The sequence below is a fragment of the Poecilia mexicana genome, unplaced genomic scaffold (genome assembly GCF_051168715.1).
Source record: "Poecilia mexicana isolate PSO_F unplaced genomic scaffold, ASM5116871v1 scaffold_14, whole genome shotgun sequence".
Taxonomy (NCBI): domain Eukaryota; kingdom Metazoa; phylum Chordata; class Actinopteri; order Cyprinodontiformes; family Poeciliidae; genus Poecilia; species Poecilia mexicana.
In genome coordinates, this window is record NW_028263383.1 from 2,081,210 (window position 1) to 2,099,728 (window position 18,519).

Consider the following 18,519-nt stretch of genomic DNA (forward strand, 5'->3'; position numbering starts at 1 on the left):
ATGTGCCTAAAATACTACATTGATGGTTGACAGGGCAATGGTTACAATATGCATAACCTTTGTATGAATCACAGGTTTTACTTAAACGCTTCCAAATTTCAGTTCTTTCATTTAAAAAATTATGTTTTCTCAAAATAAGTGGCAGCTTTTGTGCTGTACGTCTAAGAATTAAATTTTGATCTAGAAAGACCTGCTTTCTGGCATTGCATAATGATTATGTCTTAGTATTCAAGTACGTTTTGGTTCTTTAGGCTCGATCTTTCAAAATTTAGCTTTTGTGCCAGACGAACATTTACATACGAACACTAAAAACAGTTTGGCAGTAAATGACAACACAGGTTTAAGGGTTTATTATCTGATAATACCTGCCCTCTACCGTCTCTTCCATAACACTGCAAGTGTTTCTAAAGAAAAAAAATTGGAGTAGACAGACAAGTGGCTCGTTTTTATCTGTTGACACCCGTTCAAATTTTAAAAATAAAATTGTTTATAAATACAAATATATTTCACAAAGTTATGATGATACAATTTTGTGCCAAGATCAAAATATATGTTTTGTCCGAGGTCTATAAACGCATCTTTTCCCTTTTTTTTTTTTAATATGTTTATTCCGGAAATGACGCCACACAGATTCGAGAAGCTGTCTTTTGTCGTGTGCTAGCAGCCTGGTAAGTATTCACCCTTTGGAAAAAGCCTTTTTATAACCATGTGTTTCATATAGAGAGTAAAAATGTACACAGCTTACCATTTAAAAGAATATTATACTTTCACTCCCTTTGAGCGGAACATTTATGATACACATTTCACGAGACAACCGTTGTTGAACCATGTTAACCTGTAGGTATGTCTTTAGCATTTCTAGCTAACATGCTAACTTTGTCTTTAAAGTCTGTTGATAATTTAGTAGGATTGTCTAATTACAGTTAGATTAATCCTAACAAACATTGCAGATTTTTTTGTTGCGTTGAATATTGTAACGATGATGTGAAATACTTTAAGACAAAACTAATACCTTGTTTTGCCACCAGATGTATTATTTAATGTGTTATGTTTTAATAAAACAGAGCCGTCCAAGATGACTACAGCTGCAAGACCCACGTTTGAGCCTGCGAGAGGAGGCAGGGGGAAAGGAGAGGGAGATCTGAGTGCTCTTTCCAAGCAGTATTCCAGCCGAGATCTTCCAGGTCATACAAAGATCAAGTACAGGTCTGTAGATCGAATATAAGGGCTAATTAAAATTTTCCATGAGTAGATTTTATGGTTTTTCAAAGGAGATCGACTGGTAGAGCTCTGAATTAATTCATTCTACCTCCCAACCTATGCCCTCGATCATGACAGCTAGAGCAAAATCCTCTGGGATAATGATCTAATATTTGCTTTCTCTGTTGGGTGTTCATTTGGAGGAGGTTACAGTAAAGAAACTGCTTTGTGTCATCGTAAGTTATTTTTAGGTGGTGTTTTTTTTTTTCTTTTCTTTTGTTCTACAATAAATTCTGCCCGCTGCTCAGGCAACCCACCCAGGATGCCCCCGAGGAGGTGCGTGCCCGTGACTTCCGCAGGGAGCTGGAGGAGAGGGAACGTGTTGTTTCCCGTGACAAGACCAGAGAGAGGGGACCCAGAGGTTATTGTTTTTAAAAAATAATAATAATCTTAGGTTATATTTCTGATACAGTTCCTAATTATTCAATTGTTTTTTATACACGGGATCAATTATTAGTATTTGTGTTTTCCAGAACACACCACATCCTCATCATCATCCTCTTCATCATCTTCAAAGAGGCCCAGACTGGATCAAATCCCAGCAGCAAACCTTGATGCCGATGACCCTCTGACTGACGTAAGTACAAAAAGTTTCTCTTGATGTTTTGTTGTATTTATCCAATAAAATTGATTATAAATCGTATTTAGACGTCTTTGGTAATATATTTGTATCTCAGTCTAGTTAAAGCTGCTCTCCTAAAACAAAAGTTCACTAAAGATAGCTTACTGATTATTAAATGGGCTACAATGGGTCATCGCTCATACAATTGTCAAAAAACAGCACAACATAACTGCATTAAATCATAGTTTTGAAGGTCTTGTTACTTTTTGTACTACTTGTGTAATCACCCCTTGAAAATATAGCAAAAACAATCCTAACAATACTTGTTGTTTGTGGGGTTTGAAGTTTATTGATTTCACAACAAATCAAAATTCTTCTGACAATAAACAAAGTTCACTTTAACAATAAATGGTGTTATATTTGTGAACCTCACTGCTAACTTTAAACGTCCTGTTTAAAACTCTCATTGGACTCCCTTTCTCATTCTCTCTTCATCCTTCTAAGGATGATGAAGATGAAGACTCTGAGGAAGACAGTGATGATGATGACACTGCTGCCCTCCTGGCTGAACTGGACAAGATCAAGAAAGAGCGAGCTGAGGAGCAAGAACGCAAAGTAACGACTGAACGCTCGTGTTTCTGCTTATTGTTGAAATGGATGTACAGTCATTAAATGTTAGAAAGGAGCTGAATGACATCTCTTTGGGCTTAGTTCCTTTATTTTATTTTATTTTATTGTTTGTTTTCCACTTCAGGAGCGAGAGCAGAAGGCAGAAGAAGAGAGGATTCGAATGGAAAATATCTTGAGTGGCAATCCCCTGATTAACTTGGCCGGCCAGCAGCAACAGAACCAAGCTCAAAATACATTTAGAGTCAAAAGGAGGTACATTTCTCAGACAGAAAACATTTGTGTGTGTGTGCGTGTTGTTTATTACCACCAGTAACCTTCTCATGCATCATCTCTTTAGGTGGGACGACGATGTTGTGTTTAAAAATTGTGCCAAAGGAGTGGATGAGGCACGGAAAGAGAAACGCTTTGTCAACGATACGCTGCGCTCAGAGTTCCACAAGAAGTTTATGGAAAAATATGTAAAGTAAAAGACTTGCTCTGTACTTTATTGGATCATTTGTATCATCTTTGGTCTACAACCCTCAAATGGTAGATGGCATCTGCTGCCATTGAAATTCATTAGACCTTGCAGAGTTAACAGGTAAATGGCTGTATATAAATGAGGTGCATCCTTTGTTTAAATTTTGTGAAAACATTTTAAAATGTGATCTAGCATTTATTTCTGTGGTTTATTTTTTATTTCAATAAACAATGACTTGGCTCACAGTATGTTTCCTGTGAAATGTCTCTTCAAATATAGTTCTGTTGAATGTCAAACAGAAGTGAAATTTAAAATATTTCCCTTAGGAAATAATTTTATGTCTTTTTATAAAAAGACATTATGTCCCTTGATAAAAAATAAATAAATACGCTCGGGGTATCTGAATAAAGAGGGATTAATTTAAATGCATGCCACACTTTTCAAATTTTAATTTGTAAAAAATATATTTCATGACCTATCATCATTAAACTACCAGAAAAAGTTGTAATGTGACAACTTCACCATATTATTTATAAAAGTTTGATACAATCTCTCAATGAGTGTCCTTAACCTTTTATTTCTGTCTAGTTACATAAAATAAAAATAATTTTTTGTAATGACATCTAAATATCAAGTGGGCTGTTAATATCTCAGACAACCGGCAGAGGGCGCCATCCTTCACAATGTCCTGCTTGTGACAGGGATTGGGAGGCTTCTGGGAAAAAATGGCAGCTTCCTTTTGTTTGTGAGGATTCGCTATGCTGGGAGTAAGCATTTAAAGGCGGTGTTCAGCGGAAACTCCGGTCTACATCACGTTTTCGGAGCTCGTCCTGCCCTTTACTTAGACTTTTGAAGCAGGAGAAGATGGAGAAGAGCGGCAGCGTCGATAGTTTGGGCTCGAAACCCTCTTCCCGACAGCCAAGTGTTGATTCATTGTCCAGGTAGCTAAACCATTCACATCTTATTGCTTTTAAATGTGGGTAAAAGTCTGAAAATTCATGCACTAATGAATATAGGGGCTTCTTAAACGTGTTTAATGTTTTCGTCCTCCTGTGTCATGGGTGTAATTTTAGTAGCGAGTGTTTAAACTCCAATAATTAAGTCCGCTTCCTAAATTGTCACAAGACGATCAGATGTCATTGCAATAGGACAAGAGCTTGGCTTGCATGTGTCAGTTCTTCTTAATGTTTCTGAGTTCAGTTGGTTGTCTGATATAAAAGCTCATGGAAGCAATAAAACCTCTGTAAAACATTTAATTTAAAATTAAAACTGTGTGTAAGACAGACATGGGCGTTGTGCATTCTGTGATACCACCTGCCTTTTTATTCAGCTCAGTTTCGTGTACATTATATTCAAATACATAAAGTTCAAAATTATCCTAATTACAATTCAATACATTATAATGTGGTGACAGTGGAAAGGAACCGCTCGATTTTTGCAAGAAGAAACCTCCAGCAAAATCAGGCTTAGTTTGAGAATACAGGAAAAGTTGACTTGCTAGATAGAAATGGACATTTAATGTATTATCTCAGAACATTTCTCCCTGTCCTGATAAGAATATTGATTTGTAGTGACATTGATAAATTCACAATAACAGCATTGCACAGACATACAGTTAAATATTTTTAAGAACTTTTAAAGTAATTACAATAGATAACACTGAATATCATGATCAGGAAAGCAATCCATAAATATTAATTGAAGTTCATGGTTATGTGACAATACGTGAAAGACTCGTATGGGTGTAGAAGCTTTTAACTGTGCGCTACAGATCTATAGTAACTCGATGAATCTGATGCAAAAGGGGTATTGGCTGCAGAAGGCTGGTTGCATTCATACAGCCAGCAATTTATCGTCAAACATAAATCTAAGTTAAAGGAAGAAAGATTAAATCATGTTCTCGTCGTCTGTTTTTGTTTTATCCGTTCTCAGCACTTCCACCTCTCGCTCCGACCGCTCCGCCCAGGCCAAACCTCCGTCTGTTTTGTCCTCCGACTCTGTGTCGACGTCTGCAGAGTTTTCCCCTGAGCTCCGGGTTAGTTGCCTTCGTGCAGCTCATTGATATTCTGCAGCTTGATAAAAATGAGTTTTCATAACTAAAGCATCACTCTCCTCATTTATGCATCCCCCAGGTGAAGCCCAAAGCCACTGCCAAGGTATGTTATCGTATAAGTTTCTGAGCCAAAATCAGCAACTTTTCAAACCTCTGAGTGAAACTTGTAAAGTTAACGTTGCATTAGTTCTTCATGATTTATTTGGGTATTTTAAAATTTTTCTATAAATCTGTGGATATTTGAGATGGAATGACTGCTTTGCATGTTGGATGTTTTGTAGAAGGCACATAGGGACTCAGATAAAGAAGAACCACAGTTGCTTCCGAACGAAACCGTGCAAGATATGGGTAATTTATTTCCTTTTTTTGCTTGGGATTTAAAGGGCTAGCACCGAAAGTAAACTATTATCTTGAAATTACTTTAAAAAAAAAATTCTTGAATAATTGAGCTTAAACTTGTTTTTTTTTTTTTCCCAATAGCACCTGACATTACCTACTTCTGTCCTTTCACTGGAGCGCTGAGGGGAACAGTGATGGTCACCAACTACAGGCTTTTCTTTAAGTCCATGGACAAGGTGCGTGTGGACCATGTTAAAGATGGAAACGCTGTTAAGTAGTTTGAAGAATAATTCTTGTTCTTTTGTTGCTCGTATCTAGGATCCGGCGTTTATGCTGGATTTGCCTCTCGGAGTTGTAAGTCGAGTGGAAAAAATTGGAAATACTTCGAGCCGTGCCGACTCGTCATATGGAGTAGTTTGCAAGGTGAATACCTGGTGTTGTTTCATACTTAGAGAAAACTGGATGATTCATCACGCGTCACTTATTTAAAACCTACATTTCTACTGTTGCTAATTTTTTTTTGCTACTTTGCAGGACATGCGCATTCTGCGATTTTCACACAAGCAGGTGGATGACACTCTCAAGAAGTCAATTTTTGAAGTTCTGATGAAATTTGCATTTCCTGTTTCAAACGGACTGGTGAGTCGCTCTCCAACTCACGGCTGCTGATGCATTGACGCAGCACAACCGCTTCATTTCTCCTCCTCACTACACAGCAAATCTTTGCCTTTGAATACGGGCAAGTTTTCCCTGAAAACGGATGGAAGGTGTACGATCCCATATCGGAGTATAAAAGACAGGTAATTCCAGGAGCACCGAGCTTTCATGTTTTGCTGAATCTTATTAGAAGCATTCTTACAGATGTTTTTTTCGTTCTCAGGGTATACCCAATGAAAGCTGGAGGATAACGAAGGTAAACGACCACTTTGAGCTCTGCGACACATACCCATCCACTCTGGTGGTTCCGGTCAACATACCAGACGAAGAGCTGAAGAGAGTGGCAGCTTTTAGAGCAAAAGGCAGGATACCTGTGAGTAATCCATCCCGAACGTCCACGACTTCGTCTCGCCGACGGTGCCAATGTTCTCCTGACCTTCATGTGGCAGGTGCTGTCATGGATCCACCCAGAGAGCCAGGCCACAGTGACGCGCTGCAGCCAGCCGACGGTCGGAGTGAACGGGAAGCGCAGCAAAGAGGATGAGAAATACCTGCAGGCGATCATGGATGCCAATGCTCAGTCCCATAAGCTTTTCATTTTCGATGCCAGACCGAGCGTCAACGCCGCTGCCAACAAGGTTGATATTATGAATCTTTAAAAAGCAGCTTTTACTTGAATTTTATAGAAGGATATAATTAGAGCTGCTAGAACCTATTACAAAAACGGCAGAATGAATTTAGAGGTATGACTGTTTTTATATCGAGAGAGTAATTTTATCAGCTCCTAAGCAGATCAAAAGTGATTTCATGCACTCTTTCATTAGCAGAAAAGATTATGCGGACATACATTATACTCCTGTGTGAAAAGTCTTAAAATAATTGCCTTTTATTGTGTTTTCATTTCTACACCGCAAACTGAAAATATCACCTTTTAATGTGAGAAAATCTGTTCTTTTGCTATTTTTAATCTCTGCTACGCACAGAGTTTCCATGTTTTTAATGAAGCTTGAATCGATTGTTAAGAGCTAGGGGGGAAAAAACCTTTTTTTCCTCGCTTCCTCTCTGCAGATGAAAGGCGGTGGATATGAAAGTGAGGACGCATATCAGAACGCCGAGCTCGTGTTCTTGGACATCCACAACATCCACGTCATGCGGGAGTCGCTGCGCAAACTCAAAGACTTAGTTTACCCCAACATCGAGGACTCCCATTGGCTGTCCAACCTGGAGTCCACTCACTGGCTCGAACACATCAAGGTGGGCAGGATTAACTACGAAAACGAGCCGCCCGCACGACATTTCTTAGCTACTTTGTGTTCATTTTTCTGCTGCCGTGTTTTCAGCTGATCCTGGCCGGAGCGCTGAGGATCGCGGACAAGGTGGAGTCTGGGAAAACGTCCGTGGTGGTCCACTGCAGCGACGGCTGGGACCGGACCGCCCAGCTCACCTCTCTGTCCCTGCTTATGCTGGACGGTTACTACAGAACCATCCGCGGCTTCGAAGTGCTGCTCGAGAAAGAGTGGCTGAGTTTTGGACATCGCTTCCAGCAGGTAAACTGAAACGTTTTTATCCCTTAAAAGATGAAATTTGTATGTTGTAGTTTAAAAATACATAACCGACTTTCCTCATCGTGGGTTTGTCAGCGTATCGGTCACGGCGATAAAAACCACAGCGATGCAGACCGCTCACCTGTCTTTATCCAGTTCATTGACTGTGTGTGGCAGTTGACTCGACAGGTAAGTGAAGGATGACCGTGCGAGACATTTCTGTGTGGAGAAAGTGACGCTTGGAAGATAATATGTATCTTTTTGTTTTTTTTTACTATTGAAGTTTCCTGCAGCTTTTGAGTTTAACGAATACTTCCTGGTAACAATCCTGGATCATCTCTACAGCTGCCTGTTTGGGACATTCCTGTGTAACAGTGAACAGCAAAGGTTGAAGGAAGTAAGGGCCCTTTTGATTCTGCATTTAGTCACTTTTACTGCTAGACGTTGCTGTCACACTCCTTGCCACATATATTATGAAATCTAAAAACACGCTTCACATTTTGTGGAACATCAAATCCTGTTGTATTTATTTGTGTGTGTTGCTCAATATTTGTATGAATGTTTTTGGGGGTGAAAAGTGTAAAATGTTCAGATTGTATTGTGTTAGGACAGAGTAAGGCCTTTTTTTTCTCCAGTTTTTCCTCTCTGCTTCTTGTGTGGGATTAAAGTTTAATGCTTTTCGCAAAATTCAAACCTCCGAGTTGTAAAAAATGTATTAGTTGAGATCAGTGCAAACTCGGGTTTAGAGTTCACCTCATCAACATTCTAAACTAAATTTAGTCTCCACTTTATGCTCATCATTCCCTAATTAGCATGTTAACTATTATCACCTGGCCTTTGCCACTGTTTTTACATCTTTTTAATCCGCCTTTGCTTTTATTACTCACTTAAACTGTAATTTAATGTGGCTTAAGTCTCTATAAAAGGGATCCTATTTACATATTTTCCTGCCTTAGTTGTCACAAATTACGATGAGTGAGATTTTTAACTGGAAAACGGTCGATTAAACCTCCTTCGGTCATTGCATCCATTGTCAAAGCTCATTGATATTATAGGTGACCTTCTTAAATTATATCATGGTTAAGTTTGAGCCCATGTTTTACTTTTACAATGGTCAAAGAAAAAAGCTAGAAGTTGCCAGCATACAGCATGCTGTATCTCTGCTGTACCTGCAAACTGGAACTGTGCAATATATCGAATTGCTGTCAGCATCTCTAACTGCTTTATGTCTATTTCTTTGTGGTTGAGATGCTGACATTGACAGAAAATGGTGGCAAATAATACAAAAGGAAGAAGTGACGCAAGTGGCAGCAAAACCAGGTTAAGAGAAAGTGGGAGGGGGGACAATCCACTGGTTTAGATAAAAGCTTTACGTCATCATCATATATCTATTCCATACACATAAAAAGGTCAATAGTAAAAAGATAAACAAGATTTCACTTCTTAAACGTTCATATTTAAGATGTTTCCATGGAGAACAAAGCGGACTTGTAGGCAGATTTCTTGTTTTTGCACACAAACTTGGAGAATAAAACAGATTCTGATTGTTTTTAGTTGACTTTAAAGTGAATTATATTATATGCACATGCAACCTGTCCAAAACCTACGCATTTAAATAAATTGTAAATAAAGTAGTTTTATTAAGTTGGAAGCTTTCAGCAAATTCACGTATATTTTTTTAATAGAATCATAACGCGGATTCACAATAGTGCGACGGGGACAGGATCTTTTAAACAAATAATAAAAACAGTCAAGATGATGCAGAAACATTAATGCGGTTGTTTTTTCTTCTTAACTTAAAGGAGATTCCCAAGAGGACGGTCTCGGTGTGGTCCTACATCAACAGCCAGCTGGAGGAGTTCACCAATCCAATGTACGTAAACTACTCAAACCAGGTGCTGTTCCCCGTTGTCAGCTTGCGCCACCTGGAGCTTTGGTCTGGCTACTACATCCGCTGGAACCCTCGCATGAAACCGCAGGTATATCAGGAAATCTTCTCTCTGTTAGTTGTTTCTTAAGTGCTCCAAAGCTGAAAATGTAGGCTTCTTTTGTCCATCTTCGACAAGGAACCTATTCACCAGCGCCACAAAGAGCTGCTGGCGAAGCGAGCCGAGCTTCAGAAGAGAGTGAACGAGCTCCAGAGGGAGGTGACGAACCGCTCTGCTTCATCGTCTTCGGAGAGGGCAGGCTCACCCACTCGCTCCATCACTCCCGTGCAAACCTTTGTTTGACACTCAATGTCTTTATGAAAGCGTGAAAGTGGTTTTTTTTTTTATGCCAGGGAGAACATTGGAAAACTAGGAATCAGTGTCATAACTGGATCCAAGAAGAGCCTCTGTGTCGATCCGCCTCTTTAGGGGACGAATGCACCACCACCACAAGTTTGAACAGGCAGAGATGTGTGACTATTCGGGTAGAGTGTGTTTACGTTGGAGATCACTGGACTGCAGCCATATATAAAATACTAGTCCTGTGAGGTAGGAGGGCATGTAAAAAAAAAAAAATAATAAAGAAGGACTTTAATGCCTGTTAACCCACCCACAATCAGTGTTTGTTTTAATTACACTAGTTATCATTTTGGTTATTTTTTTATGCCTTATGCTTCATAGGAACACTCACTCCACCACTTCATGTTCATTTCAAAGCACAACAGCACAATTTGTAAACAAATAGTGCTGCAAAAAAACCAGAAGAAAACCCAAGTGTTCTTTGAGTTTGTACATATGTGTTTCAACCAATAACTAAAAAGAAATGATGCTAACATTTTTAACACTTGCTGTGTCTTCATAAATCAATCCTGTTAGACTGTTGCGACCAAATATCTGTTTTAATTTGAGAAGGGATACTACGTATGACTTTCCTTTTACTGAGCAATTCAACTTTTGTAAGTTTAATTTCTCTAAGAAGCTAACATTATTTATTATCCTGTACTATGGACTTGTTATGAACTCTAAGCTTCCTCTTTCTCTTAGTCTCATAATCTAATTTTTTTTTGGGTGATATCAGTAAGTTGCAGTGGATATGCAATAATTTGGGTTTGTTTTGGTTATTAAATGTAGTGTAATAATTAGAATCTGTGCCTTTCGTACAAATCAAGAGTAAAAACACAAATGTGCACAATGATGATAAAAACACTCGCATGAAACACTAATCAGCCTCATGATGTTTTCCTCATATGTAAGCTGTTGAAATGTTTGGTAACTTCCCTAATAGCACTATCAGTAATGATCTCTAGTTTATAAAAAGTGCCTTTCATGGTTAAAAAAAAAAAAAGAAAGAAAGGTTGACTCTATTGGTGGGAACTCTGACGTTATGTTTCTACATTGTAGCTTTTAAATATCTAATGCCCACTAACAAACTAATTGTTCTTTAATTATTATTCCACTACATCTTTCTCTGTGTACATGTCTGTCACTGATATTGTTCCTTTAAAATGTAGAACTATTAGTCATAAACGTCCACACCATTCCTTATGCTGTGCTCCCTACCTTTATTGGTCTGTTTCCTGCAATGTCAAGTGTACTGTCAGATGTCAAACCGTATTAAACTATTTAATAAAAAGGGACACTGTGGAGTCATTTTTAATGTTTGTGAGTGGATAATGTTGAATTCTTTAGATTGGCACATAATTAAATTGGTAGGTGAGTAGTTGTGTCATACAGTTTATGCACGTGTTTTGATTTTCTGAAGATTAAACTGTGACCAGTGAGATATGCAAAGGTTGGGATATTGTTGTAAACTTTACACCAACTTTCTCCCTGATCTGTCTGCAGTGTTACTTGGTTTTCATGATGCTGTTTAATCACTAATGACCTCTCACAAAACTCTTGAGGAACATTGGATGGTAACACTTTATTTGAAGGGGGGTGAATAAGACTGACATGACACTGTCATAAACATGACATAACACCTGTCATGAACATCAATAAGTCTTCATAAATATTTATGACTGTTGTCATAAAGCGTCATTCGGTAAATTATTAAAATACAAAGTTGACATTATTCAAAATGTCTTTGTTATGACAACTTGACATTAACCAAGAAATCATTACTGATATAAATTTGTTATAAAAGAATTACTGATTGCACTTTAAAAATTAGGTAACTTTATGTTATTAAAGGTAAAGTTTAAACAGTAATGATTTCTTGGTTAATGTCAAGTTGTCATAACAAAGACATTTTGAATAATGTCAACTTTGCATTAAAAGTGTCATAATTTACCGAATGACGCTTTATGACAACAGTCATAAATATTCATGAAGGCTTATTCATGTTCATGACAGGTGTTATGTCATGTTTATGACAGTGTCATAACAGTCTTATTCACCCCCCTTCAAATAAAGTGTTACCCATTGGATTTTATTTAGGGGTATAAAATGTTCACCACACTTTTCTGTTTTTATTGGTCACATACAATCACGAAGAAATACATTTAACTCTATAGTTGTAACTTGCCAGGATTCCCCTGAATGGATAACTTCAGATTCAGGTTAAATTGAAATGTATTTATGTATCCACCGGAGCCTCTGTGTTATCACTTTTTTGCTTGCAAAAGGGCTTCCAGTCATATAAACACCTTAAAGCGTTTTAAAATACTCAAGCCAACTTGCTGTTAACGCAAGTGTAGGGGATATTGAAAACTGTTAACATTTGTGCGGGCCCCTGATTGGCTGAGCTAATTTCAAACTGCAAATCCCGCGGACGGATGTTGTGTCGCGATAGGTTTCCTTCCTTCTTCGGGAGCTGTCGGCCTCTTCCGGTTACATGACACAAAAAGAGACAAGGAAAATACATTTCTCGGCGAGAACAGCAGAAACTTGAGCCCCGCGGAGTTCATTGTTGATGAGGATTAATTCCGAGGCGACGCTATTAAAAGCCAAGGAGAAGCCACTGCGGCGGGACGACGCAGCGAGAGAGTCTGGAGATCAGGACTTTATTGTTCTTCGCCGCTCGCTCCCTCCAGCTGAGCTATTTCTGTATTTGCCCTGCGCTACGTAGCCGAGCGGGCTAACGTCGGCCAGCGCTGGATGCCAACGCGGTGTGTTTTTCCCAGCTCTCAGTTGAGCAACAGCGAGCGGCTCCGACGGTGAAAACAGCGCGGCTAATCCGTTCGGTTCGCAGCTGGACCTCGGTGTTCCTCGGCTAGGTCGGACGACTGCTCAGGTTGGGGCGAGAATGGCAACGTCGGCTCTGTACGCCTGCACGAAGTGTAACCAGCGGTACCCCTTCGAGGAGCTGTCGCAGGGCCAGCAGCTTTGCAAGGTTGGAGAGCATGAGAGGGAGGACGACCCAAACAATCACGACCTTAGGAGTGTAGTTGTGTGCGGATTGTTTGGTTGTGGCCACCTTGGAGAGATTTAGCAAGGGCTCAGATTATGTAACAAGTTGGAAAACGTCCACATGAACGTAATGTTCATTTTATTGTAGAGTTAATAGCGGTGTTACCACACCCTGACCTGCTGAACACTTGTTATACTGGTCACTTATTGTACATGTTATTCAGACGTGTTGCTCCTGTGGTGCTGCTTGTATGGTGGTACAGCTGATAATTAAAGGCCTTTTAAGTCACATTTAAGCCTTATAATTTCCACATGCCTTTAATTAGCTTCTACAAATTAATTTTTCAGACTAAAAAAAAAAGTCCCCTAATCACCTCTGAATTAACTGCTCTTAAAGTTTCTAACTGAATTAAATCATTAATTGACTGCCATACTGTCTTTATAAAGTTGAAGGATACCAACTTAAAACAAGTAAACAATTTCTCCTGTGATAATGAGTCACAAAAGAAAAAAGGGAGGGGGAAATTAACTGTGTATGAGATAAAAAAAAAATATTGGCATTCCCAGTACAGATGTTAAATAAAATAAATTTATATTGTAATGTGCATTAGCAGAATCTCACATTTAAAAAAGTTAAATTAAAAACTCTGTGCCTCCTTGCAATTCTCTAAAATGGGGAAAACAAGAGAGCATGCCATTCATCTAAGGTTGACTTGTCGATCTGGATTAATAAATAAGAAAATGGATACGATCAAGAATCTATGAGACATTCTCCATCAGATTGAAAATATAAATGCATCTCGACATAAAAACAATCTGAATTTATTTTAAAGCTTTTTACACGTATTTATACCAAGTGTGCCAATAACTGGATGCTTCTGTACTTATTTTTTTATTTTTCTTTTGCAGGAGTGTCGTATTGCACACCCAATAGTGAAGTGTACATACTGCAGATCTGAGTTTCAGCAGGAGAGGTGAGAAGGGCTCCACTATTTTCTATTATCTCTTATTTGGGATGTTTTTATTTTTTTTTTGTGGATTCAAACTCTGTTTGTTCCTCTACAGTAAAACAAATACAATTTGCAAGAAATGTGCCCAGAACGTCAAACAGTTCGGAACGGTGAGTAGTAGAATCTTACAAATTAGTTTTCACACAAATTAGTGCTCCCAAACCATCTGAAATTGCCTGTGACTGTTTCGTGTCCACATCCTGTTTTCAAAAGTTCTTCTTCATCTGTTTTTGCAGCCCAAACCCTGCCAGTACTGTAACATAATTGCAGCTTTCATCGGGACAAAATGCCAGCGGTGTACTAACTCGGAGAAGAAATATGGACCCCCACAGACCTGCGAACAGTGCAAGCAGCAGTGCGCTTTCGACCGCAAGGAGGAAGGCAGAAGAAAGGTGAAAACCAGAGCAGATATCCAGTCTTGAGCTTGCGGCACGTTCGTCACGGGCGGAGTCTCACCGCCTGCTCTCTCTTGCTTGCGCTACAGGTGGACGGGAAGCTGCTCTGCTGGCTCTGCACGCTGTCCTACCGCCGCGTCCTGCAGAAGACTAAAGAACAGAGGAAGGGCTTCGGCTCCTCCAACTCCTCATCCCTGAACGAGAAAGACCACCACTCCAGATCGCATCACCACCATCATCACCACCACCACCAGCACCACCAGCACAGACACAGCAGCTCCCACCACAAGTATGTCTGCCACAAGTTGTCGCTTCCAGTCAGTAGAGATTCACCAATCTGAACTTTGTGTCCAGTCCTCGCAAATGTTTTCACCTGCAAGATTTCGATTGTGTGTGATTCTGATTTCTCCCCAAACGTAGGAAAACATAAGAGTAGCATTTAAAAAAGTGTTATTTTCTGGTCTTTCTTCAGTACTTATGAAGACCGGAGTCGATGTTGCACCACTTTGTTTATGAGAGTGTGGACTTGAAAACAGATTTACTAATATTTTAAAATAAATACGATGACTACAGAGACAAAAACAAAATTATAAGGCAGTAATTCATATTATGTTAGAGATTAGCGTGGCTAGCCTTCCAATCTCCTTGTGTATTTGCTAGCGAATGTAGATCTTTATCTCAACTATGATGCTTTTCCAAAACCGGCGTGCTTCATGACACGTGGAAACCTCAATTGAAAAATTAGAGCAACTTTGTAGACTTCCTGTTATCTGCTTTAGATTTTTTTTTTTTTTACTTATTCACTTTCAACCTGAATTAATGGCAGAACGTTTTCTTTTAAATAGGTTGTTTTTTTTTTACATATCTGTGCTTCACTTTAAGACATCTCGCCAGTCCTGAAAATGGCTAACTTTCAGCCATCGTCAGTATTTTTGTCTGAAAATTGTTCTTTTACTATAGTTGGAGTAAAATGTTTATACCATGAAGTGCAGTTTGCTAAGTTTACCCATCTTTCACAGACTGAGTGGGAGCTTGAGTCCTGAACAGGAGCCGGGACTGTGGAAACAGAGGTACAGCAACTTCAAGTTTGTTAAGTTTACACAACAGCCATTAAAATAATGTTTAAATATTCACAGTTCAGTTTTCCTCTTTGCTTTTCTTTTGCAGCCATAAATCGTCTTCAATCCAGAAGGAGACTCCAAAGAAGAAACCAAAACTGGAGCTGAAGCCATCCAACGGGGACAGGTAGCCCCAGCGTTGTCATTTAAGCTCCACTTTATAGCTGCATAATATTTCTCCCACATGTTCAGGAGCTTTTTTTTTTTTATTGTTATTATTTGTTTGCTTGTTCATCCCAACAGTAGTTCAATCACCCAGTCCATGGACTCTGGTGGAACAGACAACTTCATTCTCATCAGCCAGCTGAAAGAGGAAGTTATGTCGCTAAAGAGGCTTCTTCAGCAGAGGGATCAGACCATCCTGGAGAAGGATCGAAAGGCGAGTCGTCTTCCATAGATGAACTCCAGCACTAATTATTCAGTCAAAGCTCTGAGTTTCTGCTCTTTCTTTTTTTTTTAATCTGCTAATTAAATGTTGCATTTTTTTCCCCCCCTCTAGCTCACAGAGCTTAAAGCAGACTTTCAGTACCAGGAGTCAAATATGAGAGTTAAGATGAACCAAATGGAGAAATCACACAAAGAGGCCATGGAGCAGCAGCAGGTGGGGTAGTTGGTGTACGACCGCGCTCTGGAATGATTTGATCTTAAGCTGCTGTTTCGGTTGTTTTTAACGTTATTTTTCACATGTTCCAAGAAAACTTGGAACATGGTTTTTAGTAACTGAACTCGGTACAATTACCAACTTGCTGGTGTACATGATTTTTAAGCTTTGCGTCTCAAATCCACATGTGCAACAAAGGGGTTTACATTTTCAACATTGTGTTGCCCTTTATTCTCACACTTTGACAAATGTCTAAGGTTTTTTTGTCATTTTATCATAGATTATAGGCATTAATAGTTTAAAAATTCAGCTGTACTTTATTAGTTTTTATAAAGAAACTTTTTCTTTTTTGTCTGTGAGGGAGTGATGTTTACACCAGATCAGACTTGGAGGGGAGGAAGAGGTGAAGAAACATAGTTTGAAATTCTTCTCATCAGTTGGATAACATAAATCTTATTTCTGTCACCATCTATCAGTTTGCATTATTTAATATAAAATAAAAATCTGAATGTTGTTAGGGTTGGACACAGCGATCAGGTTTTAATTTTCCATAGAAATTTGACCAGACAAAATGCAAACTAAGTTTAGCTTTTTGATGGAGATAAACTTAAATTCAACAAAACACTAAGGAAGTAGAAAATTATCTGGATTCCCAAACTTTGACAGATTTATGGAATGGAAAATTATTTAATTGTCTTTATCAGAGCCGACTTGTACGTGTTGCGATACATCGTTAAATTATTGTTGACGATATATTTTTTATGAATACAATGAGGAAAGCAATGAGCAGTTTGTTCTTATAACTGAATTTGCACATCACATCTTAGAAACGGTCAATGTGTTTGGTTATTTGAGTCACATCCAGATTTGGAAAGAAATGTATCCACTCTGATTTCACCGTTTGTGTCTTTCCACAGTCCAAGAACAGGGAGCTGATGAAACAAGTGGCCGCCCTCTCGAAGGGCAAAAAGTTTGACCGGACAGGAAGCTCACTGCTGTTGCCCTAACAATAGGCCGGTCTGCGGCTAACGACAAAGAGCCGCTTCATTCTCGCAACACTGTGAGAGTCTCCCTCCTGTGTTTCCTCATTGCCATCTACTTTGATTGCTTCCTGCGATGCCGAAGCCAGAAGCCATGCTGTAAAAGGAAACCAGCTGTTACATTCAAGAAACCATTCTCTAAAAAGCAGCGTATTTTAGGTGTGTCGCGGCAACAATTGCCTCGAGGGCTTCGACTTTAGATGCCGTGGAGGATGAAGCCCTTGTTTCTAACACTGCCGGGCCAAAACAAAACAAGCTTGGTGTGCTAATGTGGAGAGCATTCTGGTGACTCTTGATTTTATAGATGTCATGCATTTATTTATTCAGCTGTATTTCTTAGCGGGGTTTTTTGTTTTGTTTTGTTTTGTTTTTCCTCAGCATACTGGGACAAAAGCCCACATTCTGGGGGTTTCTTCAATATCAATCATCAGTTATATTTTTCTAAGTGGATGCAAGATGAGCTCTCATTAACAGAAATTATGTGCAACTTTACAATGTATGCAAATGCCGACTGGGTGACCGTCAAACGGCAGAGAACTCCCTGGACTGACTAAGAAAAGCAACCAGTGAGCGCTCTGAATGGCTGTCTGAGGCCTTTTGGTCTCCCGTTTTCTCACTGTGTGACAGCTGTAGTGCTTTACTGGTCCTCTGTACTGGAACGGTTGTAACACTGCATGATTTTACTGCCAGAGACCAGAATGATGTTGTGGTGAGACTTCTTTCTCCTCTTTATTTTTAATTACTTTTTTTTTTAAGGATAACTTTTAAATGTATTTCTGGGCTCAGCCATTGTATTTAAACCATTGCTTCTATCTGTTTTAGTGAGTACATTATGTGTATAGTATGGCCAGTTGAAATACACTTGTCTGTAGAAAATGCTTTTTAAAGGAACACACCTATCACCCTACATTACTGGGTTGGTTTCATACTGTGGCGTTCAGGATCACTTTTGTACTTTTTTCAAACTCAAGTGTTTGAAACTATTAAACTGGCTAAACTGTTGCTGTATGCTTGTTTTCTTGACCTTCAGCTAGCTAACTTTCTATTAGCTATCTAACTTCATAGATAATATGAAGCTATCCGATGACAGTTGGATTTAAAACAGTCATTTTTTATTATTTGTACGACTATACCTGACATTTCAAATTATTTAGAGGTGTACAGATATTTACACCTAAATGTATATAAAATAAATTAAGTTGAAGCATTTTTGATAACAGTATCTACTCAAAACCTCTAGAAACGCTTTGTTAACCATGCTTCATATACCATATGACAAATATGTGTTATCGTTTGGGAAGAAGACGAGTTCTGTGGTCCAGAGATGAACATGTTAAGTTTGAAAAGCATACTGACCCCAGAACAAAAGCAAAAGTCTTGTAAAGATGCTGGTAAGGGTGTCACTGAGCTAGTCCTCCACCGCCACTCAGAGAGGCGGAAGCCATTTCTCGAAAATCAACCTAAAACTGATTGCAGAAGGTTAAAATTTGGGCACAAACGGACAATGTTTCCAAGAATACCATTAACTTAGTTGCAAAGTGGCATGAAAACGGTAAAGAAGCTGCTTTGGG

The 18,519-nt window shown here is 39.0% G+C and overlaps 3 protein-coding genes across 4 annotated transcripts; all 3 read left to right on the forward strand.

Annotated features, from left to right (window-relative positions):
• The first annotated feature begins 624 nt into the window (after window positions 1–624).
• cwc15 (CWC15 spliceosome associated protein) lies at window positions 625–3,157 on the forward strand. Its single transcript, XM_014994371.2, has 7 exons — window positions 625–668; window positions 1,065–1,206; window positions 1,509–1,621; window positions 1,734–1,837; window positions 2,327–2,437; window positions 2,577–2,704; window positions 2,790–3,157. The coding sequence occupies exons 2-7, from the start codon at window positions 1,076–1,078 to the stop codon at window positions 2,917–2,919; spliced, it is 717 nt and encodes a 238-aa protein (XP_014849857.1). The 5' UTR covers window positions 625–668; window positions 1,065–1,075; the 3' UTR covers window positions 2,920–3,157.
• Window positions 3,158–3,579: 422 nt separating this feature from the next.
• On the forward strand, window positions 3,580–11,070 carry mtmr2 (myotubularin related protein 2). Of its 2 annotated transcripts, XM_088012550.1 has the most exons (17): window positions 3,580–3,853; window positions 4,845–4,947; window positions 5,045–5,068; window positions 5,247–5,313; window positions 5,446–5,540; window positions 5,623–5,727; window positions 5,839–5,943; window positions 6,021–6,104; window positions 6,185–6,334; window positions 6,411–6,599; window positions 7,030–7,215; window positions 7,302–7,508; window positions 7,602–7,694; window positions 7,789–7,902; window positions 9,308–9,484; window positions 9,572–9,652; window positions 9,787–11,070. In XM_088012550.1, exons 1-17 carry the CDS (start codon window positions 3,777–3,779, stop codon window positions 9,979–9,981), a joined length of 2,052 nt encoding a protein of 683 aa, XP_087868676.1. In that variant the 5' UTR covers window positions 3,580–3,776; the 3' UTR covers window positions 9,982–11,070. The 2 variants fall into 2 exon arrangements, with proteins under 2 accessions (XP_087868676.1, XP_087868677.1); XM_088012551.1 differs by having other exon boundaries at window positions 9,572–9,930.
• Window positions 11,071–12,236: 1,166 nt separating this feature from the next.
• On the forward strand, window positions 12,237–17,950 carry fam76b (family with sequence similarity 76 member B). Its single transcript, XM_014994374.2, has 10 exons — window positions 12,237–12,767; window positions 13,694–13,758; window positions 13,850–13,904; window positions 14,031–14,186; window positions 14,279–14,478; window positions 15,209–15,259; window positions 15,357–15,434; window positions 15,551–15,686; window positions 15,807–15,908; window positions 16,826–17,950. Exons 1-10 carry the CDS (start codon window positions 12,681–12,683, stop codon window positions 16,913–16,915), a joined length of 1,020 nt encoding a protein of 339 aa, XP_014849860.2. The 5' UTR covers window positions 12,237–12,680; the 3' UTR covers window positions 16,916–17,950.
• Window positions 17,951–18,519: the final 569 nt, after the last annotated feature.

Excerpts from the sequence above, each read along its gene's own strand:
- mtmr2 (XM_088012550.1), top strand. The coding sequence starts at position 3,777 with ATGGAGAAGAGCGGCAGCGTCGATAGTTTGGGCTCGAAACCCTCTTCC. Across the intron at positions 5,314-5,445 it reads CGAAACCGTGCAAGATATGG|CACCTGACATTACCTACTTC; the intron begins GTAATTTATTTC and ends TTTTCCCAATAG. Across the intron at positions 6,105-6,184 it reads TATCGGAGTATAAAAGACAG|GGTATACCCAATGAAAGCTG; the intron begins GTAATTCCAGGA and ends TTTCGTTCTCAG.
- cwc15 (XM_014994371.2), top strand. The coding sequence starts at position 1,076 with ATGACTACAGCTGCAAGACCCACGTTTGAGCCTGCGAGAGGAGGCAGG. Across the intron at positions 1,207-1,508 it reads CATACAAAGATCAAGTACAG|GCAACCCACCCAGGATGCCC; the intron begins GTCTGTAGATCG and ends CCCGCTGCTCAG. Across the intron at positions 1,838-2,326 it reads CCGATGACCCTCTGACTGAC|GATGATGAAGATGAAGACTC; the intron begins GTAAGTACAAAA and ends CATCCTTCTAAG.
- fam76b (XM_014994374.2), top strand. The coding sequence starts at position 12,681 with ATGGCAACGTCGGCTCTGTACGCCTGCACGAAGTGTAACCAGCGGTAC. Across the intron at positions 13,759-13,849 it reads TCTGAGTTTCAGCAGGAGAG|TAAAACAAATACAATTTGCA; the intron begins GTGAGAAGGGCT and ends GTTCCTCTACAG. Across the intron at positions 14,187-14,278 it reads AGGAGGAAGGCAGAAGAAAG|GTGGACGGGAAGCTGCTCTG; the intron begins GTGAAAACCAGA and ends CTTGCGCTACAG.